This window comes from Trachurus trachurus (assembly GCF_905171665.1).
Source record: "Trachurus trachurus genome assembly, chromosome: 11".
Classification (NCBI taxonomy): Eukaryota; Metazoa; Chordata; class Actinopteri; order Carangiformes; family Carangidae; genus Trachurus; species Trachurus trachurus.
Genome location: NC_139904.1, coordinates 13,938,936 through 13,965,254, shown reverse-complemented (window position 1 = coordinate 13,965,254; position 26,319 = coordinate 13,938,936). Strand labels below are relative to the sequence as shown.

Below are 26,319 nucleotides of genomic sequence, written 5' to 3'. Positions count from 1 at the left end.
TATGACCAAATACAATGTGATGTGTTAAGATTCGGATCAAATTATCTTGTTCGGATCTAATTATTCTGAACTTTTTTGTTGTTGTTGTTATTTTACATGTCAGCTTTTATGATAAAGTCTTTTTTCTTTTTTACTCTGCTAACACTTCATTTTCCCTAGGTACAATGTAGAGATTGTATAGCTCAACCCAGTGTCTTCATAAGTAGGCACTGAATTGTACACCTTTATGACCCCCATTGACCAATGACTTTTATTGGACTTCATGAGTTATTGTGTAACAGTTCCAGTAAAGCTACAACATGATGCCAATGAAAACAAACTCTTCGCCCCCCACACACGTCAGTAAATTAGATTTCATTAAAAACACAGACTTTAATACTACATCACAAGATCACTATGGCATCAAAAGAATAACTATTTATAGACTTATTATTATTATTATTATTATTTAATTAGCCTTTGAATTCGAGAAACGGTTTAACTAGTTCACCATTTCTTAACTGTTGTGTGTCTGAGAGCTGAGAAGCACAGAGCACATTCCTACAGTCATGAGGCCGGATGATCTGAGTCACACGCCTCTCAAGGGAGGGAGAGAGAGAGAGAGAGAGAGAGAGAGAGAGAGAGAGAGAGAGAGAGAGAGAGAGAGAGAGAGAGAAGCAGGAAAGAAACTCATTTGAGTGTGAAAGTAACATACGCCACAGTCTGTCAACACAGCGAGATGTAGACTGATGTGTTCAAGGCAACTATAACCTTTATGTGGAAATGTCCCCTCGAAACAACAACAACGGTCACAGCAGGACAGAGAGAGAGAAAAGCGCTCGTCACAGCTTTTTAGACATGATGGATTTTATCTGAGATGCAGGTAGGATGTGTTTAATCATGTGAAATATGGACTTTTTTTTTTACTTGGTTTTTGTTTCGAGGCTTCACTGAGAAGTAGATCACTACGCACAGCAGTCACAGACTTGAAAGCTTCCCCTTTAATTTCTGCACACTCATGCCCAATGATTACTTTTACAGTAATATTAAAACTTTTTGGAGATGTGGCCTCCCTGCACAATATGCAAGCTTCATTTTAAATTATGGACAAAAATAGTGCCCAAGGTTGATTTTTTGTTTTTTTCCTGCTGGATTGGCCTGTAAAACGACACAGAAAAAGGTCAAATTTGCAAGTCAAAGTTACAGTATACTCAAGGTGATCTTTAGGATGAGTCTCTGCAGTGTGCAGCTGTGGACATAAACAGATAAGATGCAATTTCAAGATAACACACTGTGAGTTGTTTGTGTGCAGCTCAAGACAATGTCACCGCTTCCTCAGTGTAGCAGCTGAGGAAGCAGCTTGTGCAAAAACGCATCCTTCTGCTGCATGTGTGGGAAGAGTTTTATCATTTATTTTTTCCTCCTGAGCAGGTGCAGTAGTGTATAAGCAGACAGTGATGAATTGATTCAGAGCCGATGTAACTTTATTTACAGAAAAGGAAGTGAAAATGAACTACCGGGGTGGGAGGAGCGGTTTGTGTCTGAGAGAGAGAGAGACCTGAGATAGAAGTTAAGGAAACAAGCCGACATCATGGCTGCAAGAGAGGAGTTTTCACACTTCAGTGCTAAAATGTGGCTCAGTCACAGACAGGAAGGCGAGAAGAGAGAGAGAGGAGACCTACAAGGAGTCGGTTTTATCTATTCCTCTCCTCTTTCTTTCACAGATATTAGGCTGTTGACACGAGGATCAGAGGACGTGCGCTGTGCATGCTGTGCTGAGGAGAGTACCTGTTCAGGTGTGTGTGCTGATGCCTCTTATCCTCTATTAACAGTCCCAGCGAGAGATACAATGTGACACTCTGGACATCTCGCTGCAAAGGTAATACAGATAATGGCAGCACTAACGCCTCATAAAAATGTAAATTCATTTAAGTCTGCTCCTCTAAACTGAATCCATTCAATAAGGGAGTAATAGCCTCTTACCGTTATGCCTCTGCAAACAGATAACACCCTTGCTTTGACATTGCAGGCCTGAAAGCAGAAGTAATCTGGTTTCCTGCAAGTTTGGAGACTTCTTGCTTTTCTTTAGCCACTTCAATTACACCGTGAGCATGTTTATCAGAGATAAAGGCTGCGGCATATCTAAAGGGAGCTTTCTAGAGAGAGATTACACTTGTCTGGTGAATGTCCTGCTTCTTCAGCTGTGACATTATCTGTTAGTGGATCCCAACCGTTTCTGTCTCATGTGTCCCCACCACAGCACTGTCAATACAACCTCACTGCCACCAGCCGGATATGTTCTCATAAACTGATCTCATTTAACAGCATTAATGATGTTAAAGTGGATATAATTTTACAATTTTGATGTGACTGAATCGTCTGCATGTGTGGTGGTTTTAACACTAGCTACTAAGCAGCAGCTTAACATTTCCACGGTTCATTCTGACTTTTCATACTAATTATTTTTTGACAATTTACTCACAAATTCACAATATTTCAATGTTTAGCAACTATTTCTAATATTTAACCGACATTACCTATTTATATCTGTTTATCCATTAGCCTTAGCATTACATTAACACTTTTACACTGGTTTAACTTAATGCCTTTAGCCAACTGTAGCTACAGCCTTTAGCCAACTGTAGCTACTACCAACAGCTGCTTGTTATCTAATTCAACTTAACCATGATCTGAGTTAACATTCACTATATAAATTGTAGCCTAATCTAACGTCAACTATTTCATCCATTAGGCCTACATGTTGCTAATACTAAGTAATTCACTTGGTTATTATTTTTAGCCGCCTGTTTCAGTGAATGTGCTGTTCAATCAGTTGACTAGGCTAGGCCTACTTGAACTTTGATTTTGAACTATGATTTTTTTTAATGCATCACATTTTTTAGTTACTTTAGTTACTTTTAGCTAACAAAAGCTTTTTCACCTGTTTATTTTAAAGCTAACATTAGCCTACCTTAAGCTATTGAATGGTTTACTCTACCACTTTGCTAACCTGCTAACTCTTCTGATTCTTATTTTTAACAGTAAATTAAGCTTTAAGCACACACACACACACACACACACACACACACACACACACACACACACACACACACACACACACACACTGGAATTGGGAAACATCTTATAATGCTAACCTTTGCTTTATTATTAAACTGCAATAGGAGTTCCCCTTTGCTGATTAATCAACAAACATATCACCTTCCTGTAGGCCTGTCACTCACAGTCACATGAACACTGACACCAATTCTTTGAATATATTTTTTTCTCACACCACAGTCCTCTTAGTTATTTATTGTTTCTGATAAGTGATGCAAGACTAGTGTCATGAGGGGACTTCTAGTTTGTTCAAGTCAGCAAGTGTGTTGAAATTATGAATAGTCATTGTTGTAGCCACTTCCACATTTTCTAATGTTGGCTGTTCGCCTTTTATCAGTATTACCCTATTTATTCTATTTCTGAAAAGAAGTTGCTGCAGGTGCTGAAGGTGTTGCAATATTACAAACTTTTCACCCTCAGGATACGATGACGTCTGAAGTGATGGAGGAGGACCAAAATGGAGTCTGTCCTGCGACGGAGAGCGAGGTGGACGCTCAGACCAGACAAACCAAAGCTCAACCACAAGCCAACAACAACAGACCCAGCTGGTCAAACGGTAGGCCTAATACTTCCCTTCTTTATTTGTTTTTATTCCATAAACCATACTGAAGAAAACATATTTTGTATTGTTGCATGTAAACGTTCAGGCATGCAGGCAAATTGACTTGAATGTTGAGATAGATCAAGATCTCTGCATCTTTCTGACTGACTCTATTTTAACCTGAATAAATTATTTTTGCAGCAGGCACAACAATCACACTGAAGCTCATCAGCTTTACACTTGAGTTGTTCAGATCACTCTTCCAGTGCTTTGTGACCTTTTGCTCTGTTGTGCTTGTTTAAAAAATATTCAACATAGTGTCACTGAAGCAAAACAAAAACAGATCAGGTCAGTCAGTCCATCTTATTTTAGGTTTCCTTGTGACCGTTGTTTCACTGTACCACAACTCACAGAGCATTAAAGAAGCAATATCACCATGCAGTCATGTGCAACATCGAGCTCACATGCTTTATATGCCAGTAAAAAGACATCACACAGACGCTGGGCTTCTTTTCCCCCTGCATTCAATTTACACTTAAGTAGCTCCGAGGTTGAGAGAATCGTCTTTTTCCACGCTGTCTTCAGGATCACAAAGTGTAGATAATCTGCATTAGTTACAACTCCTCACTGACGTTGAATAATGGTTGCACTGAGTGAAATATTCAAACCCCAGACTGGAACGCAAGGAAGCTGCACCATCTAATCAAAGGGAAATATTCTGCATGAGTTCTGCATCATTTTACACACATTACCACTTAATGCAACCAGAACTTTTCTCCTATTGGAATGAGATTAAAAAAAAAAGTTTGACGTGTATGTATTTTGATTTTATATGTCCTTCACAACAAGAACTTTTCCTCTTGTCATACATCTATTTTCAGCATTTACATATACTATATAGCCTACCGTATGTAATGTAATACGTCCCTCTGCCTTTTCTTTTTCTCTTAAACACACACTCTTGCTCCTTTATTCTTAGGTCAGTGTGTTGTGTCCGTACCGAGCTGTTCGTCGTTAAACCCCACCTTCGATCTGTCTCTGTGTCGGGCCAAACTGGAGAGCGACGGCTTCCAGGTCAACACACACACACACACACACATGAACAAACAACACAACAGTGACACTGCAAGATTCAGACCCACATTACCTCATCATGTTACCTATGAGGTCAGTTTGGATCATTAATTTATTCTCTTTTGTGTGTTCATCCTCCTTTAGATTCCCGTCTCAGACATGGAGGCTCCACTGAAAACCGCTCTGGACGTCCCCTCAGTCAGGAGATACATGGTTTTCAACTCGGCTCTCTTCCATTTCATACTGGCACCGGTACGATCGTCCAGCTGTCTGCCTCTGTCTGATCTTATCACCTGTTTACTCTGCCCATACCCCTCCCTGCCCTTTCCTCTGCACTGCTATCTCTCTTTTTTTTTAAGCGGGGAACTTCAGTAGTTGTTCAGCATTATATTTCACAGTCAGAATCAGAAATACTTTATGGGAAACTGATATCTAACAGTGCTACATATAAAATCCCACATCTTTTAAAGTATATTTTTGGGGCGCCTGCTCAACCCACTGAGCTATTCAGTGCCCCAAATTCCACATATCTAAATATAAAACATAAGAATATATCCTGTCAATAATATACAATATACATGGTTAATATTTATATGCCATTTATGGTCAGATTGTAAATGTATATGCAGAGTTTTTGATAAAAACTCTTAGATTTATATCAGTCACCTCATTTATGTAAAAGCTTTGTCTTCAATGCTTGTTTCCTGCTGTGTCTCAGAGTATTTTATGCTTTTTATTTAGTGTCACGTACGTAATGTTTACAGCCTGATCTCACGCTGCCTCCACCAGGTGCTGTATGTGGTGGTGTGGTGCGCCGTGTTCTCCACGTTCCACCTCTACATCACTGTCAGCGACTACTGGGTCCTCTGTCTCTCCGTCAGCCTGGTCGCCATCTTCCTCACCACCGCCATCATCTTCATCCTCCACCACAGTAACAAGGAGGTTTGTTTTGAAATCAAAACTGAAACTGTGAGATTTAATGTGCAAAACAATCTGCCTCATCATTCTCTACTTACCTAAGCACCTTTTAAACATGCACTTGGCACTTTTTGACACTTTCTTTTACCTTTGTTCTTAATAGGCTACCTTATGTGTAATAATGTATTTGATGATGATGAATTTTTATGTGTGTTATTTTTGAGTGCCAACATAATTTCGTTGTAGCAATACAATGACAAATAAACGTCCTTACAGTATGTTCTCAAAAAAGAAATCTCCTACAGTGTTGATACAACTAGTGTGTGAGATAAGTGATTATCTGTGTGTGTGTTTTCTTTCCCAGATCAACATGAACTTAGATGTCCGGTTAATCCAGGTCAATGAGAGGATGGTGAAACACAAGCTGCTGGTGGCTGTGGCCGACTGGGTGCAGAACTGCACTGGGGTCATGCAGGTTTGTTCTCCTAAAATCATCTGAATATGACGCTCCATATGACGCTCCATGTGAGCAAAACATACAAATACATTTGACCACAACTTCTGTCACTGCAGGCTGCGTGGACTGACAACACAGATGTTAGTGTGTGTGTTGTGTCTTTTCTAAGAAACAAGTACTGAATTATATGACACAAGTGTGACACAACAACAGCAGATTATTACACAACAAGATGAACATACACATTACATAACACAACAAAACAAATACACACTAGCAGTTGTTTGGTGGTATAAAAAAACAATAGAAAGTGGTAAAATATTCAAATCAAATACACCTTTCCTTATGGCTGCACCATACACAGAATAGTCCACATGTGTTTGTAGATTTGTCACAAAAAGATATTCTGATATATTAGGTATCTGTTAAAATTCGGAACAAGTTTGATGCAAAACCGACCTTTACGTGCACAATACTGTAAAAAAAACAAAAAAAAAACAGTTATTGTAATGACACTTTGTAGTTTAAGAGGTGTAGAGATTTAACTGATTGGAAACAGGCTAGTTCATCACACTGAGTTAAATTTGAGTAGTTTTACGGTAACAGTCAGCTAACACAACCCCATTCACCTCCCTGTGTCTCTGTGTCTGTAGCTGTTCTTCGTACACTGGGACATGTCCCGCTGTCTGAGGGCACTGACTGAAACTTTAGAGGAGCGCAGCTTTGTGGCCAACGACATCCAGGTGAGTGAGTGGAGTACATCTGTCGCTCTGTTCTCCTGCTGCTCTGTCGATTTTTTCCCCCCATGTTTGTCCTCCCTTCGGATCAATAGAAACATAATTCCAGGTGCTGTTGGACAGATATCCCCGGTCTTCATTTTTTCACATGTCACTTTTTTTTTTTCTCACCAGAAAAAGCTGAAGAGGAAAATGTCCCATCTCGTCCTCGTGAGCGAGGTCACACCTGCTGCTGCTGCTGCTGCTGACCCCGAGGTCAGCGGCTCGGATGTGGAGCAGGACTTGGAGGAACAGAGGCCTCTGCTCCAACGAGAAGATGCAGGTTGCTCATCGAGCCAGAGGGAGAGCGCCAAAGTCACCACCAACTACAGCCTCATGCCTGACAGAGCCTTACCTGCTCAGGTAGGACAAGACAAGACAAGACTCCCTACTCGCATGTTACTGAAAATTATAGTAATTAGTCACAGTTATTTCTCTCATAAGTAATTGAATTACTTCACAAATTACTGCTTCATAAAAGTAGTTGCATTGAAAAGTAAGTTTTGCGTTGCAATTTTTTTTAACTTAATATGAAAAACTAGTTAGTTTCACCAGTTGTTTCTGCAAAAAGTACAGTTAAACATTAGGCTACTTCCAACACTGTAAAGCAAATGAGATTTAAAAGATCCTCATACAGGGCTCCAGACTGCCCCTAAATGGAGGCATTTTGCCCTTAAAATTTATATTTTTCCATCTACTTGCACATAAATTTACCGGGTTTTTTTTGTTTGTTTGTTTGTTTTTAACCACTGATGAAACATGGAAGTGGCAACTCAAAGAATCTGGTAGCTGTCATTACAGGTGGCAGGCCAACGTGTGTGAGGATCATGAATGAAAAGGAAACGGGAATATTTGCTTTGCAAGTCAGTTTATAGTGTATGCCCCCAAATCTTCTGCTTGCACTCCTAAATTTAAGTTACTGTGCTCCTAGTAAAAAAAGTTAGTTTGAAGCCCTGTCATAACAGCTGCTGATTTAAAGTGTGTGAAATTATATGTAGGTTATGAATTACTAATACTAGTAATGTTACCTTTTCTGCAGGATAAGGCCTACCAGCTTCTGATGACGTACAGTGCGACCTACGTGAAGCTGCTGGTGTCTGAGAAGCTGTCGGGACCGTCGCACCACCGCCTACGATCCCGGAGGAACCACTGCAGCACCGCGCCGCTCTGCCTCTGCCAGTTCATCAAAAAGAAGATCCTCCAATGACAAGACAGGCCAACCAGAAACCTGCTGGACAGACAAACTGAGACTTCCTCCAGGGGAAACATGGACATTGTGATCCAGTGAAGGACCTGTTATGTCTGTTTCTCCGGCCTGTGGGGCAACCGTACCTGTTTCTGTGCCAGCTCTGTGTTGGCACCACCTGGATGTTTGTCCATTTGCACCCTGCCAAACGCTGTCAGAGTGAGAGCACAGGTCCCTCCAGCTGCTGTAAAACAATATTTGTACTCTTGTATACACGACAATCTAGGCACTAGGTACTATACACTGTTTAAATTATTGTCCACAAATAATAAATAGATTCTTGTGATTTGCAAAGAGATTCTACAATATTTGTCTTTTGTTCTCTGATTTGGAAACAGTGGTGGATTGTTATAGATGCTGCTAGAATTTAGGACGTATGTTTACAGTACATGATTGTGTTTTAAAGAATATGTGCTCTTCCTCTGTCACTGCTGGATTGACAAGGGATATAAAGACGAAGATAGTGGAAGCATGAAGAGAAAGACTGAAAATCCCCTCGATGCAGGTGTGTAATGATGCTGAAACGGGGGCTTAACATGAATCAGTGGCTTTAGTTTCCTGGCTCAGTTATTGCAAATCTCAGCAGCAGCACAAAGGAATCATCTGTGTTTGGTTTTTTTTTGCGCTTTCACACCTTTGTGTTTTTCACTTGTGTAGGTGGTGTGTAGTTATCCGTCCGTACAGTATCTGTATGTGCAGGAGGCTGGCTTTATACCCCAGCTCTCGCTCTCTCTCTAATATTACCAGTGATCATCCATCAGTCCTGATGCTGCGGCTGAGATGACAGCCCAGCGAGGGAGCTGCAGGATGACACAAACACACACAGCGAAAACAGCCAGCATGGCCGACCCATGGGGGAAGCTGGGACCGTGTGATGGAGGAGAGAGGCGTGCAGCGTGAGGCCAAGTTAAATGATCTCAGAGACGCTGGCTCTCCTCAGGAGGCTAAATGACCATCTGTGATCCTGCACACACAGACTGGCTCCACTCCCACCTTTGGTTTCTCCATCCAACTTCTCTTCCTGATATGTTCCAGCAGGTCCGGACTGTACTTCACCTTTTAGCAGATACCATTTAATTTAGAGTAACATGATGTGGAAAACAGTGCGACAGTGAGATGCACACTAGTAAACAAGCACTACAATACTTTTCACGATCCGTAGCCTATCAAATGAGTCTGCCCCTTTGATCAGATTGATTATCGTTTAACATTCAATTTTCTTTTATTACTCATAAACAGAATACGTTTCCTAGTTCATCCAGTTCCTGAAAGCCAGGATAATGGTGTTTGTTCATATGTGCAACATTTAATTGGGATACTCCAGACAGCAATTCCATAACTGCACTCAATGTGAAAGGGTGTCTCTGATAGTTACGCTGTTTCCATGGCCACCGTAGCTGCTTATTATGTGATGGTGGTGCCTCCAGCTACATGCTAACATCATCTTGCTCACATGATCGATGCTAACATGCAGCCAACATCCATATCACTACTTTTTACTCTTAAAACTGCTAATGTACACAGAAATGTGACGTTATTTATGAGTTGAATGCATCATTAACAGGCCAATTGGAATATATTTTATTTATTGTTTAGAACAACCATTTCATACAAATTCAGCCTCCTTCTTTCAAGTTCAATGTTTTTAATGTATTCCCAGCTATTGCTTCAACTACACCTATGTTAACTTAATGTTCATCAGTTTTCTTTACTTTCAGGTTAGCTGATTTCAACTCTTCGAAATATTCAACTGTTACACTCAAACATTCAGGATTTCTACATTTTTTCTACCTTTTTTAACATTCCTATTACTTTTGCCCTTTAAAGGGCATATCTCTCAGCTTACAAGTTTTAGGCTGTATGTTCCAGCTTTAGTGTCAGCCTTTTCAACATTGCTTCAGCAGTTTCTTCAGCTAATTCAGCATTGTTTCAACAATTTCCGCAGCTCATTCAGCCTTGCTTCAGTAATGGCGTTCAGCTTTCAACATTCACCCGTATGTCTTTCAGGAAATGCATTCTTGTAATTTATTCCTCAAAATTAGACATTTCTCTGTAAATCAATTATTGTTGAGACATTTGACTCAAAACTGTCATTGTTAACCTCATGACTAATAATTGGTTAAAAATAGTTGTCATTCATCTGATTATATGCCTAAGATAAATATTATTCAGTCTCACACACATGATAATAATTTTTCAAAGTGGTTACTCTTTAGTTTGGCTGCCATCTTTATTTTGTTTTCTGGAAAGAGGCTTATATGATCATTTTTGTTATTCAGACTGAGTGAGTATTTGAAGAGTCTGAAAATACCTTGAGAAAGATGGTTGAGTGTTTTCAAACGACCTGGATTTTTCAGACATTGATAATTGATAAGTTTCCTCTGACCTACGTGTACGGTTTATCTACAGGGGGTTCATCCTCTGCACATTATGAATCCGTTCGCTGGTTGTTGAATTATTTCTATCTGGACCAGCCTTGTTGAACCCATGGGATGTTTTACAGATGTGGTGCAATTTAAAACGTTATGTAACCGTGTGCTTAAATTTAGGTTCATATCTATATAATAAGCTGCCTGGATGGGAAGGCACGGTCTTCAATTAGCACAGGTGATGTACGCAAACAATTAAAAAAAATGGATGGCTGTAAATACACAATCCTGCAAGACCTCCCATGATTAAACACAACACAGTGAGAGATACTGTAGTTCATGTTCTGACGGAGGAAAAAGAGACAGAGTGGGAGAAAACCGGGGCAACTATAAATAGCATCTCAGTGATGAGGGGAGAAAGGAGAGGCCACAGAGAGACGGAGAGGATGGAGAGAAATGGAGAAGTGAAAAACTAGAATGAGAGACGCCTTCTCCTTCACCACTGCATTCGTTCACAACCCAAAATGATTCTTTATTCATTACTCAAACAACTTAAGTCGGAAACAACCAATGCATGTGCAACACAGCCATGAACATAATTATTAGAATAATAAACCCCAAGAGAACCACGTTGTGTACACAGGTAAAGTTTTGGCTCTTTGAACTATAGCAACCCGTTGCAATTTCCTGTACAAGCTCAAAAATAACAAAACAAAACCAAGAAAAGAAAAGAAAAGAACCAAAAAAAGAAAATGAGGAACACACCTCCCAGCTGTTGTACAGTAGTAAACAGCTGCAGTTGTTGGCTGAGCACAGAGGAGTCCTATCAGAAAGCACACGAGGAGATGCTGCAGCCTATTATAGCGCCAAGTAAAACTAGATATGCTGGGACTCTACTCAGTAGATGCACACTCACACTGCCAGAGCCTTCTGTACAATAACAATACAAAACAGCACCGTGCTTCATTTACTGGTCTAACACTCAAATATCGACAAGTCAGTCAGATGAGGACAAGGGCCTGTATTTAACAAACTGCTGAGAGCAAAAATGTTTAACGTGTGAGATAAAAGTAAAAATCCTTCACTTTTTTTTTTACTTCTGCTCACACATTTAAATATACAGAAATGATACTTTCTTGTGCAGAGTTAAATAAAAAATAAAAAATAAAATAAAATATTGGTACCACTCCTCATGGCTGAACATGAAGCTATTAGCAACAAAGAAAACAGCTGCTCTGGCTCAGTTCAAATCTGCTGACTATTATAGCATCTCTATGGCGCACTAACTCGTTTATACATCTATATACAGCGTCTTTATTTTATATAATCACAAAAAACATAAATGTAAACATGACTATTTAGAGGTTAGGTATGAACGGAGCCAGGCCACCTGTTTACAGTCTTTTTGCTGCTACCTGTAGCTTCATGTTTAGCTATAAGCTATGTGAGTGGTGTCAATTGTCTCATCCAACTCTCTGCAAGAAGGTCAATTATTTAGTGTATTTCTCAAAATGTCAAACTACTGTTGCAATAATACGTACATCCTATGGTGATTTAATACATTATTGTTTTTGCTATTTGTATAGTAGGCTATAAATAGGCTATTTTGATTTAGATTGTCATTACTTTATGTGGTAATTGCTACTTGGAGACTTCACTCACATTATATTAAATTAAAAGAAAAAAAAGAACAATTTGTAGCCTCTATGTAATTCTTAGAAGTTTGATAAATACAAACCCAGATGTGTTCAATGTACTTATTATACATCAAGAAATTATGATGTAGGCTAATAATAATAATAATAGATATTTGTTAAAGAAAGTATAGCATAAACTGTATTCATACTGTATTTTGTGTTCGTTGTCAACAAACATAATTTGTATTTATAATTTTAATATATCTATATAACTCTTTTAAAAATAGCATCGTCATAGGGAGCAAGAGAGGAAAGGAGGAGCAGAAGAGATATGTTCATAGGTCCAATAACTCATGTGGACGGGAGAAAGACAGAAAGAGAGAGAGAGGGAACCAGAGGAGAGATTTCATAGAGCAGAAAGTGCTACAATACAATATAATATAGGCATTAAGTTGATTTTCTCTCTCTCCTTTTGGGAGACATTCATTTCCTGTAACTCCTGAAAAACTCACAAAATGATTCATACTGCAACGGTATCAGCACACCTGCTGCTACATTATAGAAACTGTTCTCCGACATGGGGGGTGGGTTGGAGGGGGGGTGGGGACCCAACTTGCTGCAGAACAACAGTAAAACATCGTTACAGGAGCTCACAGCTGCACAACTAGCCTCGATATTTAAGACAAAATGGAAACAAACTGAGGATGACATGCAGGGTTATGTTGCCTTGTAGGTCTAAGGTTGCACTAAAGTTTCATATACAAGTGTCTGAGATTAAATAGCTAAGAGATGTGCAACACAAAATAGGCCGATACACTTTTAAAATACAACCCAAGATTCAAATATTTATCATCTAAATTGTCTCTTTTTCCTGGTTTGACACTTCAACATTTTTGAAAAATACTGCACCACACACTAATAGAAATTTTAGGAAATACTTCCCCCGACAACTGGGAGCCAAACAATTTTTGCACTAGAAGCCCATTAGCCTAAATTTATATTAACCATGCACTATAAGAGCTATGAATCTAAGCAGCTGCGTCATTTCATCTTGTTACTACAAAGTGCAATATCATCATCATCATAAGATATCAAATTTAAGCCAATTCAAAGTGTCAGATAGGTGCAATAAAACAGTGATATACTGTAAACTATAGCATACAAAGTTAATGCATGGGTAGATATTGAATAAATTAATAAATAAAATGATTTTAGATAAATTAACAAACATAATTCATAAGTTAATGCATCACATCATCCAGCTAAAAATGTCCACGCACCGTACAAAGTTACCAGTCATAAATAAATACTCAGGTTTGGTTAGCAAGTCACTTTGCAAAGTCCAGTCTCCATCATTTGGTGTGTTAAATGTGTATTGATCGGCCTCCTCTAACACTGTGTATCAGCAGTAACACCATACTCTCTAAATCAACACTGGTGGTTCAACATGGCACTTTTTTTTTTGTTTCTAAAGAAGAAAACACATGAATGTTTTTTATCTGTAAGACTAAAATGTGCATTAAAGAAAAGATCTCCAGCGTCAGATACTGTGATGGGCCCGTTTTGTAACTCAGAGCATTAAAAAAAAGGGAAACACACAGTGACCTATCCTCTCATCTAACTACATCAGTGAAGGCCGTATGAATTAATCAGCGTCGAATGAATTGTTAATGCAAGGAGCTTTGTTTCCCTCCTGCAGCTCATATCTTGTGTGTAAATATTAAGCAGTCGCCGTGCTAACAGCAACACTGGGCCTCGTCCGACAGCTGCTCTTGTATTTGCCATTTGAATGGGAGCTGTGATTGGTTTCTTTCGTAGTGTATTAGGTTCAGTCAGCATGTGTGTGTGTGTTTGTGTGTGTGCAGCTGTACACAGAGGGCCAGCAAGCAGTATAGCAGTCCGAGTGCACCTCCTTCCAGATGCTCTTCCTTCCTATTCCCCTCCAAACAATTATTAAAGAGTAGTTAGCTAGCTAATATATGCCATATGGTTTTCTTTTGTTTTTGTTTTGTTTTTCCTTCTCAGTGTGGAGGAGTTATGGTTCCCAGTCGTCGTCGTGGTGCTGCGAGGCGATGATGACCACCACGGTGAGGATGGTGCACAGCACGATGGAGGCGATGCCGACGGCCAGGCTGATGAAGGAGAAGTTGCGTGCCTCGCGGGAGGCTATTTCCGCCGTCACCATGTCCCCTCTGGCGATCGCCGTACGCACCTGGGTGATGGGAGGAAGAGAGAAGAGAGAGAAAGGGAGGGAGGGATGGATGGGTGTGTGGGAGAGAGAGAAAGAGAGAGATAGGAGGAATTAGAATATGTGTTATGTAACAAGAAGTAGGAGAGAGAGTCTAAAAAACAACCATGAATGGATCGATTTCGCTGCAGCAGAGCCTGGATGTGCAGAAAGAGGCCACACCACATACACACACACACACACAAAAAAAAAAACCTCCACATTAACACACCATAACAACATATACAACTCAGACCGGTGGGTCCACGCCCTGTCAGCTCGGCTCAACTCAAAAGCCGGCTGAGCAGAGGGCCCAGAGGAAAAAATCCATTCTGTCCCGTTGCACCGACAATGGCGCTGTAGTTAGTTACGTAACAAACGCGGTCTGTCGTGTGCGTGTTGGTCAGCACAGCCTGCCTGTCATTACAGAGGTAAACAACAGGCACAACATGAAGCCTGAGAGCCAGCAGACTATATACACGAGGCCTCCACTTTCTCCAACATCACGCTCAACTTAACTTTGTATGTTAATAGCATCAATGAGCGGCGGCGGCTTGTAAAAGGAGCAAACTCTGCCTTTTAATGCAGAGGTCATACAGTACTACAGATGATATGGCTGAAAGTGAAAGTGTGTGTAGCCTTCTCATAGTGCAGCTGCATGTTAACACTGAACACCAGCTCTTTCTGCATGTGCAGCTTTAATCTACGTCCTGTGACATTCACACCAGTGCTTTTCCTTCTGCTGTTTTGACCCCTTTTCCCCCTGATTATGCATAATTTAAAACTATTGAAAATATTGGCTCACGCTGGAGTCAGTTCATTCACAGCTCATTTACCGCTTTACAATTTTCTTTTTTTTTCTGACTCCGCAGAAGCAATTAATTCGGCTACTTCACTTGTTTTTGAGTCCGTGTTGACAGGATGAGAGGGCGAGAGATGCAAAACAGCCCGTCACATCCAGTTTCCAACACAATCACATTATTCAAACGCATCCAAAAAAAAAAAAAAAACACTCAGTGGTTTGTTTACGCGCATGAATATTTCTGTCGTATTTCTTAATGGGTATTTTTATGATTCAAATGAGAGTAAGGTCTGTGACAAAGACTTCATGAGTTCACTTGTCCATCATTTATTCAAATGGTGTGCCTCCTATACCAGCTTGTCAAGTTCTGTCATCCAGATGAGTGTAGTGATACTGTTGGTCTCAGCCAGCGTTGCTTTAGTAAATAAAATAACACATCATTACAAAAGTGAAGGAGGAGTTTTTGCTTCTATGGGTGGCACGAAAACAAAATGTGGCGCTTGGATTATGTTTGTGAGGCTGTTTCTTCTCTACTAGCAGGTTTGTTTTTGATTTTTGATTTTACGGAAAAAGCTGCACAAAAACCTGGGTAGGATTCATCCCAAGGAGATCATGAATGAAAATTGCCCCCTTCAACCATCAGCCCTGATTAAATGCTTGATGGAAACTAATATTTGTCCAAATAATTTTCTAGTGTGTTGTATCAGTAGCCTACAATTATTTTACTGTATTTTTCTACTCCTATATTTAATTACTGTTAATTTTGTTGGTTGTGGTCTTTTTTCCGGTTTAGTTTTTCCTATATTGTAAAAATGCTGCTGAAGGCATGCACATACATTTATGAGCATATATACGGACATTAGATTAGTTGTTTAGTAGTCTAATAGATGAAGGTAATGACTGATTCAAAGTCTAGTTTAAATTGTGGTCTCCTTTGTTTTGTGGAGTGTGACCTAAATGTGTTCCTTGTTATTCTCCCTTTTCTTGTGGGGGTAAGGTTTTTGGGGATACTTGATAGTCTTTCCTTAGCCTAAAGACCAGAGGTTATGGAACATCTGGATAGTGGTACCTCTCTGTTTGTTGAAGGTGGAGTTTTTGGGATAAACCAGCATATATGTAGAAAGCATTTGGGTTAAGACAAGAGAGAGATCTCACATTGGCACCAGAGACTCTCCGGGACATTGTCTTTTTTTGTAATAAACTCTTTTTCATCTGCGAGTACGAGAAGACGTGTCAGCGGTGATCGCTTCTTCTCATCAGCACATCAATATACAACATAGTGTTGACAGTTGTTGTATTACGTGATGACTGACTGAATAAAGACTGAATCAATCAATCAAAACCTGATCTCAAACATATTTGATATTTATGACTCCTGATCAGCTACCTACCTCTGACAAAAACACCCACAACTTCCATGATCCATAAGAGCGAGCAGACCAGGAAGCGTAACGTTGCTTTTAACAGCTCACAAACACGGCAGCTAACTGAGCCAAATGGAAATTAACAAGAAAATGAACAGCTGATGTAACTATGGCAACAACACGAGTGACTTCATAATGTCAGAAGAGCACACGCCAGAGCAGCCAAGCTGACGACAAAACTATCATCCTCCATCTCTGATTCTCTTCTGAAATCACATTTGATCACGTAAGTTTCTTTGAGATCTTGACGTGTACATCTAGATATCTTTTTTTTCCCCACATTTGTTTCATTTTATTTATTTATGTATTTATTGGACTTGTGTTGTCTATTTTCTGTTACGTTGTCTTCTCATATCCACAGTAACACTTTAATCGTACAAGAGGACCATGGGTTTGAAGGAGAGGTGTTGTTCATTTATGTTCATTTAAGTTTTTAAAATGTTATAAAAGAAAATAAATTGCATTTCTGTATACACTAGATGGCTGTTACTTGCATTATATAAACAAACGTTGAAATTGTTAGGCTACTTCAAACTGGTTTAATCATCTAGTTTGTGTTCAGAGGAGTTGAAACTGTCCTCATGTCAGTGGTCTCCCATCTGGTCTGTAGCAAACTAAGGTCAAAGTCAGTAGGACTCGTCCTCTGAGGGCCTTGAATGTCTCATAGGATCCCTGCAATAGGTACTGAAATAATTCAGTCTGGATGTGCACGGCGGACGGACCAATATAGCCATATTCTTTCTTAATGTGAAACAGAATAAGGATTTTACTGTTTTTTTAAAATCATTTTACATTCCTAGAAGATGAAATGACGGATAAAATGACTTCAGGATGCGTTTACAATCCAAAGTCTGCGGTAAAGGCGACATTATGTTAATGGATGAAACCCAGAGATTAAAAAGATGAAGCATGAAGCAGCGTTATAACCTGCACTGCTTTGATGATGGCGATGATGCCTGTGGGCCAGAAGCAGCAGACGGTGGTGAGCACGGCGATGGGCAGGTAGTCGTGCGGCGGCCGGCGGTCCATCAGGGTGATGCTGGGTGGCATTTGCATGGGATGAATCTGGCCCGGGGGGATTCCTGGGTGGCCTCCTCCAGCTGGCATGTAGGGCTGACCCTGAACACAACACGACACGAGAGAGAGAGAGAGAGAGAGAGAGAGGGAGGGAGGATGTGAGCACGTGTTTTGGGTTGGGTTTTTTTAAACACCAGAGCAGCTGACGAAACACATCCTCAACAGACATAAGAAGAAGGTAACAAGAGCAAAGAGGAGGATGCTGGGTAAAAAAAATAAAAAAAATATATATATATATACTGTATAGATGTGAGACCCTTTTTTTTTGCATATTATGTTTGAGAGCTGGACTTTCCAGTTATTCCTGAGTAACTCATTACTGTATTTCAGTATTAATATCAAAGTTGTGACATGACTAACAACTATCACCATTTGAAAATACCTATTAACAGATTGTGGGTTAAAAAAAAGAGGTGGAGGGAGGGAAACTACGGAAGCCCTAAAGAGTCATACATACATACATACATTTTATTTCCTCCGTTTTCTCATGATAAAGAGATATTTTTCCTCCGTTTTCCAGAGATAACAAAATAATTAATTTGAGGGATAATGGATGAAACATGATAGGCCTGAGATTTCCATCACAGCTGTTACATAACACATAACATTAATTCATTCCTTGCAAAAAACACAAAACAAAACGTCTATGGATATTTTCATTCATCCAGGTCATTGTTCTTTTCTGGGCAAATTAGGCAACTGGACTAGCGGACTAGTGAGACTTGTTGCGTACGAACTGATGAAGCCCGTTGGATAAGAGGCGAAACGTCTTCCCAGACAAATACAAGTCCAGTTGCCTATGATTCAATTTGCCCAGAAAACAAAACAAATCACAAACAGAGAACCACTTGAGGCTTAACGTTACCTACATTGGTTTTCAAGGAGACATCAGTCAGCATGACATGTCACGTGTGATGGAAATCTCAGACCTATCACGTTTCATTCATTATCTCTCAAATTAATTATCTTGTTATCTTGGGAAAAGTGAGGAAAAATATCTCGCTATCACAGGAAAACAGAGGAAATAAAATGTAAATGTTGTGTGTATGACCCCTTAGGGCTTCCGTAGGATACAGCACCCATTAGGATTTACTCACATCAGGCGAAGAGAAATGGAAACAAGATCATTTGCATTTTTTGACAGCAGTCTGTCAAAGAGAAGGTTTTTTTTTTTAACAGTATAGACGTCAGACGAGAGTTAATCACAGAGAAGATTATAGTCTTAAAAGCCAGCTGAACATTTTTCACCAGCGTCGCTCTTCTACCAAACCACCTGCAGAGCTCAGACATGACTGCTTTGGGGTCTCCTGTGTGCTCCTGTCTGTCTACAAGGCTGAAGAGGAGAAATCAGTGCGTTTTCTTTTGTTGCTTCAGACGTCTCTAAAGAAAAACTGGTGTTCATAATTGTTTTGGAGAAACACCAGAGCTATAAACAGCCGTGATGCCACAGGGCAGAACATTTTACATTCACACCCACAATCCTGTCAGAACGTATGTGCATGAACTTACATCATGTTAATATTAAATTAATATTATTTTCATTATATTTATGATCCTCACGTCAGGACACATGGTGGACCGGTGCAGCACTGATATAAAGCAGCGACACCATCAGTTGTCTGATGATGACTCACGTTCATTTTCTGGTGCCTGCTTTCATTTTACAGAGGCGTTTCTGTTTTTCTTAATCATCTCACATCCTCCTCTGATTTATCATCTGACCTCTCAGCTGGAAACTGACACAGACTGCTCTTACTAAAAAACCTGTAAGAGCTATTGATGCCAGACATTAAGACATAAAGCTCCGGGAGGCGAATGACATTTCTGTCAAGTTTCTGCTTTCTTTATTACTCACATTCACATTGTCACATTGTCCACTTTGAATTACACTGTGGATGAAATGGAATTAATTTTCCTTAGACTATGCAGGAAATAAAAGGCTGGGGATGGGAGACATCTTTATGCAGTGACAATTTTACTTTTTTTTTTTTTTTTTTTACAAGGGCATGATATGTGGATATATTCAGTTTTTATAACTGTTGTAGCTGTCTGTCCCAAGACAAATAACCAAACCAACATAAATAAATGCAAATATGTTAGATGTTTTAAATATAATAGGAAACATGTTTCTCTTATTTTGAGTAAAATCTATCAAAAATCATTACCTAACATTGTCTAATCTACAAACAATGTTAGGTAGCACACAGGTTTTCAAATTTTTCTCATAACTTTTCACTGATTCGAAAAGTAATTTCCTAGAACAGTTTTGTATTAATTGTTGGGAAATTTGAGACATATTTTCATCAGTAAATGTCACAGTTTCCCTATGATCTGTTCTTTCACTTAAATGATTAGAAAGCTGTGGACAGGTAGGCTACAATTAAAGGTTATGCAAATGAATTTATCCATATAGACTGTCAATATGATGGAGAGAAAGTTTGAAAGATTAATATTTATCATCTCTTTTTATCTGAAGCGTCAGTTTGATGTGATCCTGCAGCGACCTGATGTCAGAGCTATGAAATCTTTTCACAAAGTGTCGTCCGACTCACCGACGCCATGGGGTACACGGGTACGTAGGCTGTGCAGGGCTGCAGCTGGAGCGGGTAGCCCGGGTGGAGGTATCCTACAGGGGGGTGCGGCATGGTGCCCCCGGGCCCCTGGGTCTGGACCGTGTAGCCCTGCGGGGCCCCGGGGGGTCCCAGGGGGCCGCAGTGGAACTGGGTTTCCTGCAGGTATCTGTCTGAGCCCGGGGGAGGAGGCGGAGGAGGGTAGCTGGGCTGGGTGCCCGGGGCAGGAGGCATGTTGGGGTGCTGCTGGGGTACGTTGGGGTCTTGAGGGCCGGGGAGGTACGGGGGAGGCTGCATGGTCTGACGGCCGGAGTCATCGAGACCTGAGGGACGGAGAAGAATCAAATCAAATCAAATCAAATTTATTTGTAAAGCACATTTAAAAACAACCAAGGTTGATCACAGTGCTGTACAATTCGATGAACCACAATTACAAGTAACCTCAGCTAAGACAGCCAGGAAAATTAAAGGGATAGGTCATTATTTTGGCAAATTGGCCCATTGCCATAATCCCTATAGTTTTAGGAGTAGCTTACCTTAAAGGCCCCATGGCATGAAAAATGTGATTTTGGTTATTTTTTCGTGCTTGGGGAGGTCTCTGGGCCACGTATATACTGTCCCATGCATCAAACTGGTCATAAACGGAGAAACACACACCGCCCATTTGTAGGAACATTCTATTTAAGACGAGCAGATAGCACTTCCTCCTTTCTGTGATGTCACACACAAGGTAACTCCGCCCACCGTGACCAGTTTTTTTTCTTCAATTTTTATGAATGCAGCTTAGGTTTCAGTTACTTGCCTGTGATTGGCCCGACCACACACCACTCAAAAACAGTGAGCCAATCAGAGGAGAGGTTCTCATTCTCTCTTCTGATTGGCCAAATGACCTGTGCCTGCTAGAGCTCCAGAAAGAGGCAACATAAAGGGGCAGTATTAACGATATTAAGCAGATCACAGGTACTCAAAACCAATGATACATCTTGTTAGGGATATCAGCAGGTAAATAAACCCAGAGAAAAGTGCACAGCATGGGGCCTTTAAGCTATTTTTAGAACGGCGGAGCAGAGCAGAGCAGAGCTCATGGGATTTCTTGGTTTTCCTCATCAAACTCATCAAATACACAATCCAACAACTCCAAAACGCTCTGGTGGACAAGTTGTGACCTGCACATTCACCACGCTATGAGATAATAACGAAACGTTACGAGACAGTTGCTTTCGAGGCAAATGCACAGACTGCTTGCAGAGAAACTGCCTCCGATGGGAACGCGCACCAGCAGTTTTGCATGAATTTACCTCGAAAACAACTCGACAACAATAAAAATGTTCTGTTATTATCTCATAGCGTGGTGAATGTGCAGGTCACAACTTGTCCACCAGAGCGATTTAGAGTGTTTTGTAGTTGTTGGATTGTGTATTCAATACACATTCACCACGCTATGAGATAATAACAAAACGTTACGAGACAGCGTTGTTTTAGAAGCAAATTCATGCAAAACTGCTGATGTGCGTTCCCGTCGGGGCAGTTTTTCGGCAAGCAGTCTCTGCATCTGCCTCAAAAACAACTCCGTCTCGTAAGGGAGGGTAGGGATTATGGCAACGGGCCAATTTGCCAAAATGTTGAACTATCCCTTTAAGATTAAAACAAAAGGACATACATTGGGAGCTGACACATGAAAAACTCTAGAAACTGCAGGCACATCCACAAAATCTAAAAGCTGAGTGCCAGACAAAAAAAAAACTGCATGAAATAGGCAAAACACAAAGTCTGCACACCATTATCACCTTTGATAAAGGTGATAATAAAGAATAACCTTGGAGCTGCTGCTGGCGAGCTGACACATGAGACCATTAGGGACACTCAAAGGCCTGGGGAAACATAAAGACTTTAAGGTTGGTGGCTACAGAGGAGGAACATCGGATTGAGGGAGGTACAGTAAGTTGTTCCACAGCTTTGGGGCTGATATACAGCAAAGGCACGATCACTCTTCCCTCGTAGCCTCGACTGAAGATCTTGGAGAGGCCTTGGATTGAAAAGGGGCAGAGTAGGTCGCGTAATATGTATTGAGGTGCCAGGCCATGTAGAGCTTGAAAAACAAACAAAAAGAAGACGACAAAGAAGAAGAAGAGGAGGAGGAGGAGGAGGAGGAGGAATAAGAAGGAGGAATCAGAAATAGAAAGAGCAGATGAAGAAGACAACGATGTGAGAGTGAGGGCATGTTATCTAACTCCAGCTCAGCTGTGTTGGATGTAATGTGTCTTATCTCAGCGTCGAGGAGGAGTTTACACAGTTTACACAGACCGCAGCTCCTCAGTGAGACTTCACCACCGTGTTGATATTTTCCAGCCCTGTGCAGATTTGTGTGCTAATGACGACAGTGATTGACATTTTCATAGAACAAGAAGAAGAGGAAGGAGAAGATCTCTTTTCGTTTCGTGTTTATCGCCAGTTGGAAATGTGACATTTCTGAGATGCAGAAGCTTCATCTTCATCTTCATCTTCATCTTCGTGGTCTGAGCTGCAAGCAGCCGGCCGTCAGCTTTTTTGGGTGGCATCTGAACATTTTCCAGCTCACTCTCTCGCTCTTCGGCTTTGTCTCCACTCTGTGTTTGTCCAACACTGAAAATGACTGATGGGGTGTCGTGTTTTCACGGCTAAGGGTGCGGTAATCCATTCTGACAGGGACATGAGGAGGGAGGAGGAGGAGGGAGGAGGAGGAGGAGGAGGAGGAGGAGGAGGAGGAGGAGGGGGTCGGGGGTGCAGATAGACAGAGGTGAGGATGATGAAAGGAGGAGGAGAGCAGGAAGGAGAGCAGGAGGCCGTCAGAGAGCAGAGCCGGCTGAGTGATGAGGGCTGACGACTTGTGCTCGGGGACCGACTTTTTACATAACAGTCCCCAACTCTGTCACAAGCAGGAAGTGGACCAGAAACAAGACAGGGGGGGGGGGGGGGGGGGGGGGGACACCTTTAAAAGGTCATAACAAGACAATATGATGAGCAGCTCAGCAAACATCAGATAAAATACACATGTTGAGTGAGATGATGACATCATTTATATTCACATCTGGAGCATTTTCTACAAAAGAATCAAGTTTTGGAGTGAAACAGAAGAGAGGAACCAGAGTTTGGAGGATTTCCAGTAAAAATATGGAACATGAGATTTGCAGAGTCCAGATGTTGGCAGTAAACAACACTTTGTCACACAGGAGATACTTCTATGTTACAATATGAGCTGAGAGAAGTGGATACCTGGGGGTTAGGGCTAAAAAAAGAGGTAAATCTAGAACTTGAACATCTACAGAGTTTATCTACTGAGGATGATTATGACTGTGAGTTTTGTTTGTGTTGTTAAAAACAAACTGGAAACTCGTCACTCCCTGTTTTCACTCCATCTGCTCATTTTCATCAAGTGTGAACAAGAACCGATCTCAAATCTCGAGTTGCTGAGACGACGGACGGAAAAGAAAAAGGAAAGGAAAAGGAAAAGGAAAAAAAGAAATGTCTTCCCTCCTCTCAGGTTTATTTTTATTCCTGTGAATTATTGAATAATTTTACCTCTGAAAATGATTCAAATCAAACCGGGAGAGAAACATGTGGTGATGAGTCACGAGTGGATTCGTCTTGTGAGCCTGAATCTAAATGATTTGATGATGTCATGTCTCATTACCTAGAGCCAAAATTGACAACTGTATTTACTCACATCAGCCATTCAACTTGTTACAGCAGCAGCTCCTGTTTTATCACATCAGTTCCTTCTTTACTTGTTGTATTTGTGTTTTTTTTAAAAACAAGTTCATTTCAGGTTAAATTATGTAACTGAGATGAGTCTTTACAGCTTCAATAGTGGACTAATACTCCTCCATAGAAATAGTGCTAATTGCTAATTACAATCTATTGATCAGTGGTTTAAAATCCATTTTAGTTACGCTGTCGTCGGTTTCTGTTCCCATGGCAACACGCTCATAGTTTTCTTTCAAATCATGACATCAACATCCGACGTGACAGTAGTTTTAAATCTACTAAAAAAAATATTGACGGCTTTAACAAATAAAATGGGTGTGTGTGTGTGTGTGTGTGTGGCTGTGATGTGAATGTAATAAGATTAATGATTGTTCCAGTGCAGCCACTGAGTCGACAACTCAACTAGATGTAATAGGCTAATGAATATTAATGTTATTGTTTATTAGATGTGTTTGAGGTCATTTTTATTTAGACATGTTTGTTTTTCTTCAGATGAGCATTGCTTTATCACCTGTGAGTATTTTATCACCCTCACTGTCCTATATATTTTATAAATGTATCGTCCATTTCTATTGTTTTTTATTTCCTTTCAGCACTTTTTCCATCTTATTTTATTGCAGCTGCTGCTCTCATCTGTTTCTCACTGCTTTGAGTTTTTACGCTTAGCTCTTCATCTGTGCTTTGGTGCTTAAACCTCTTTTTATTACATCTATCTCTCCTTTAAATTGCATCATTACATCATCTATACGTCTATCTGTGGCTCCTTCTGGTCTCAGTTCATGTAGCCAGGAGGTTCTCATATTGCCTGTGTTTTCTTCTGCTGTTCGTCTCTTTGTAAACCTTTGTGTTTAAAGCTGCTATAAACAAAGGAATCATTATCATCATTATTTCTCTCATTATGAACGTCACTGTTTATATATAATAAAGGCTAATGTGTATAGGGTGTTATGAAAATGTTTGTATTTGTGATATTTTAGATGTCAGTGGTGGACAGATCAGTTGCAGTGATAAAATGATGCTGGGGTTTTATTTTAAGGGGATACTAATGATAATAAATAAAAATGTCCAGCTGTTAGTTTTCTCACCTTGCTCAGATGCGTTCAGGTGCTTCTGCAGCAGGTAAATGAATCTCTCATCTGAAATGATCCCTGCACTGTTCCATTATTATCCACACAAACATGAGTGTGAACATGCAGCTTTGTTATTCACTGTTTATTCTGTCTTGTATATACATATAGCCTAATGCTTATTACTGAGCTACTGCTTCAACATTATCAAATGTGAGGAAAAAGTAAAGAGGAGAGATTTACAACTGAATGGCTGTAATATGCACCAGACGCTGAGGATTACTGTTAAAGGCTGTCTGACACGCGCAAGAGGAGACGTGCACGCGCAAAGGACACCCACACTAATATCCATCCATACAGTCAGGAGGACAGATGCAGCCTACGTGGGCCCGTGCGTAATGATGATGATAAATGTGGAGAAGGGGGGCAAAAAAAAAAAACTATAATAAATAGTGAAATAGTTTTTTTAAAGGAAGATTTTAACCAATTTAGGCAGAAAATACACAAAATCAGCGAGAATAAATTCACTTAAGACATAAATATAATCACATAAAGTCTGATGGTGTGACTCTAAACTCTGTATTGAGCGTCATGGACATAAGACGAGGCCCTGTGGTGGTTTGTTCTCCCCCAGGCTGCGCCCACACAGCGGTGCATCATCCTATAGAAACAGCGCTGTGCAGACAAACAGCGGATGGATGGAGAGAGAGAGGGAGAGAAAGAGAGAGAGAGGAAAGAAAGAAAATGCAGATGACACATAAAAACAGAGCTGATCTGCACCAAACAGGCGACACACACATACACACACAGTCATAAATAACCCATTTCCTCACATCGGAAGTGGATCCGTCAATTACAGCTTCAGTGTTCAATGTTCGCCACAATTCAAACAAACACTCACCGTGTTTTTCCGACGACATGCCTCCGATCTTCTGTCCTCCTCCTCGGATCCGATAGATGGGTGGATGGTTCTTTCTTTCTTTCTTTCTCCTTCTTCTTTTTTTTTTTTTTACTCCAGCTGCTGGTGAACAATCCCTCCTCTCCGTGCGCGGTGATGCAGACTTTTATTTATTTATTTAATCCAAGCGCTGTGCAGCCCATCCTCAAGATGTCTTCATCTTCTAAACACCCACGGTTTAAAAAAATAAATAATGGAGGGGGGGGAAAAAACAATATAAAAGGATAAGTTGAGGTGGTTTAAAGTAAAAAATCCAGCTCCTCTCCAGCGCACAGCTCTGTCTGCTCGGTCTCTCTCCCCCTCTCCCTCTCCCTCTGTGTGTGTGTGTGTGGTTGT

The 26,319-nt window shown here is 40.5% G+C and overlaps 2 protein-coding genes across 4 annotated transcripts; one reads left to right on the top strand and one right to left on the bottom strand.

Annotated features, from left to right (window-relative positions):
• The first annotated feature begins 629 nt into the window (after nucleotides 1-629).
• On the top strand, nucleotides 630-8,402 carry tmem268 (transmembrane protein 268). Of its 3 annotated transcripts, none has more exons than XM_083981748.1 (10): nucleotides 630-862; nucleotides 1,704-1,775; nucleotides 3,517-3,652; nucleotides 4,617-4,711; nucleotides 4,856-4,963; nucleotides 5,501-5,653; nucleotides 5,994-6,104; nucleotides 6,740-6,829; nucleotides 6,998-7,225; nucleotides 7,902-8,402. In XM_083981748.1, the coding sequence occupies exons 3-10, from the start codon at nucleotides 3,523-3,525 to the stop codon at nucleotides 8,067-8,069; spliced, it is 1,083 nt and encodes a 360-aa protein (XP_083837874.1). In that variant the 5' UTR covers nucleotides 630-862; nucleotides 1,704-1,775; nucleotides 3,517-3,522; the 3' UTR covers nucleotides 8,070-8,402. The 3 variants fall into 3 exon arrangements, with proteins under 3 accessions (XP_083837874.1, XP_083837875.1, XP_083837876.1); XM_083981749.1 differs by having other exon boundaries at nucleotides 1,704-1,858; XM_083981750.1 differs by lacking the exon at nucleotides 1,704-1,775 and adding an exon at nucleotides 1,812-1,858 and having other exon boundaries at nucleotides 639-862.
• Nucleotides 8,403-13,676: 5,274 nt separating this feature from the next.
• On the bottom strand, nucleotides 13,677-25,945 carry prrt1 (proline-rich transmembrane protein 1; the record flags this gene model as incomplete). The annotated part of the gene is made up of 4 exons (XM_083981961.1): nucleotides 13,677-14,326; nucleotides 17,495-17,686; nucleotides 20,197-20,537; nucleotides 25,927-25,945. The coding sequence occupies 4 exons, from the start codon at nucleotides 25,943-25,945 to the stop codon at nucleotides 14,150-14,152; spliced, it is 729 nt and encodes a 242-aa protein (XP_083838087.1). The 3' UTR covers nucleotides 13,677-14,149.
• Between the last annotated feature and the right edge of the window lie 374 nt (nucleotides 25,946-26,319).

Bases quoted from the DNA above. Each gene is read 5' to 3' on its own strand.
- tmem268 (XM_083981748.1), top strand. From the start codon at position 3,523: ATGACGTCTGAAGTGATGGAGGAGGACCAAAATGGAGTCTGTCCTGCG. The intron at 3,653-4,616 runs GTAGGCCTAATA...CTTTATTCTTAG, and splicing joins CAGACCCAGCTGGTCAAACG to GTCAGTGTGTTGTGTCCGTA. The intron at 6,105-6,739 runs GTTTGTTCTCCT...CTGTGTCTGTAG, and splicing joins ACTGCACTGGGGTCATGCAG to CTGTTCTTCGTACACTGGGA.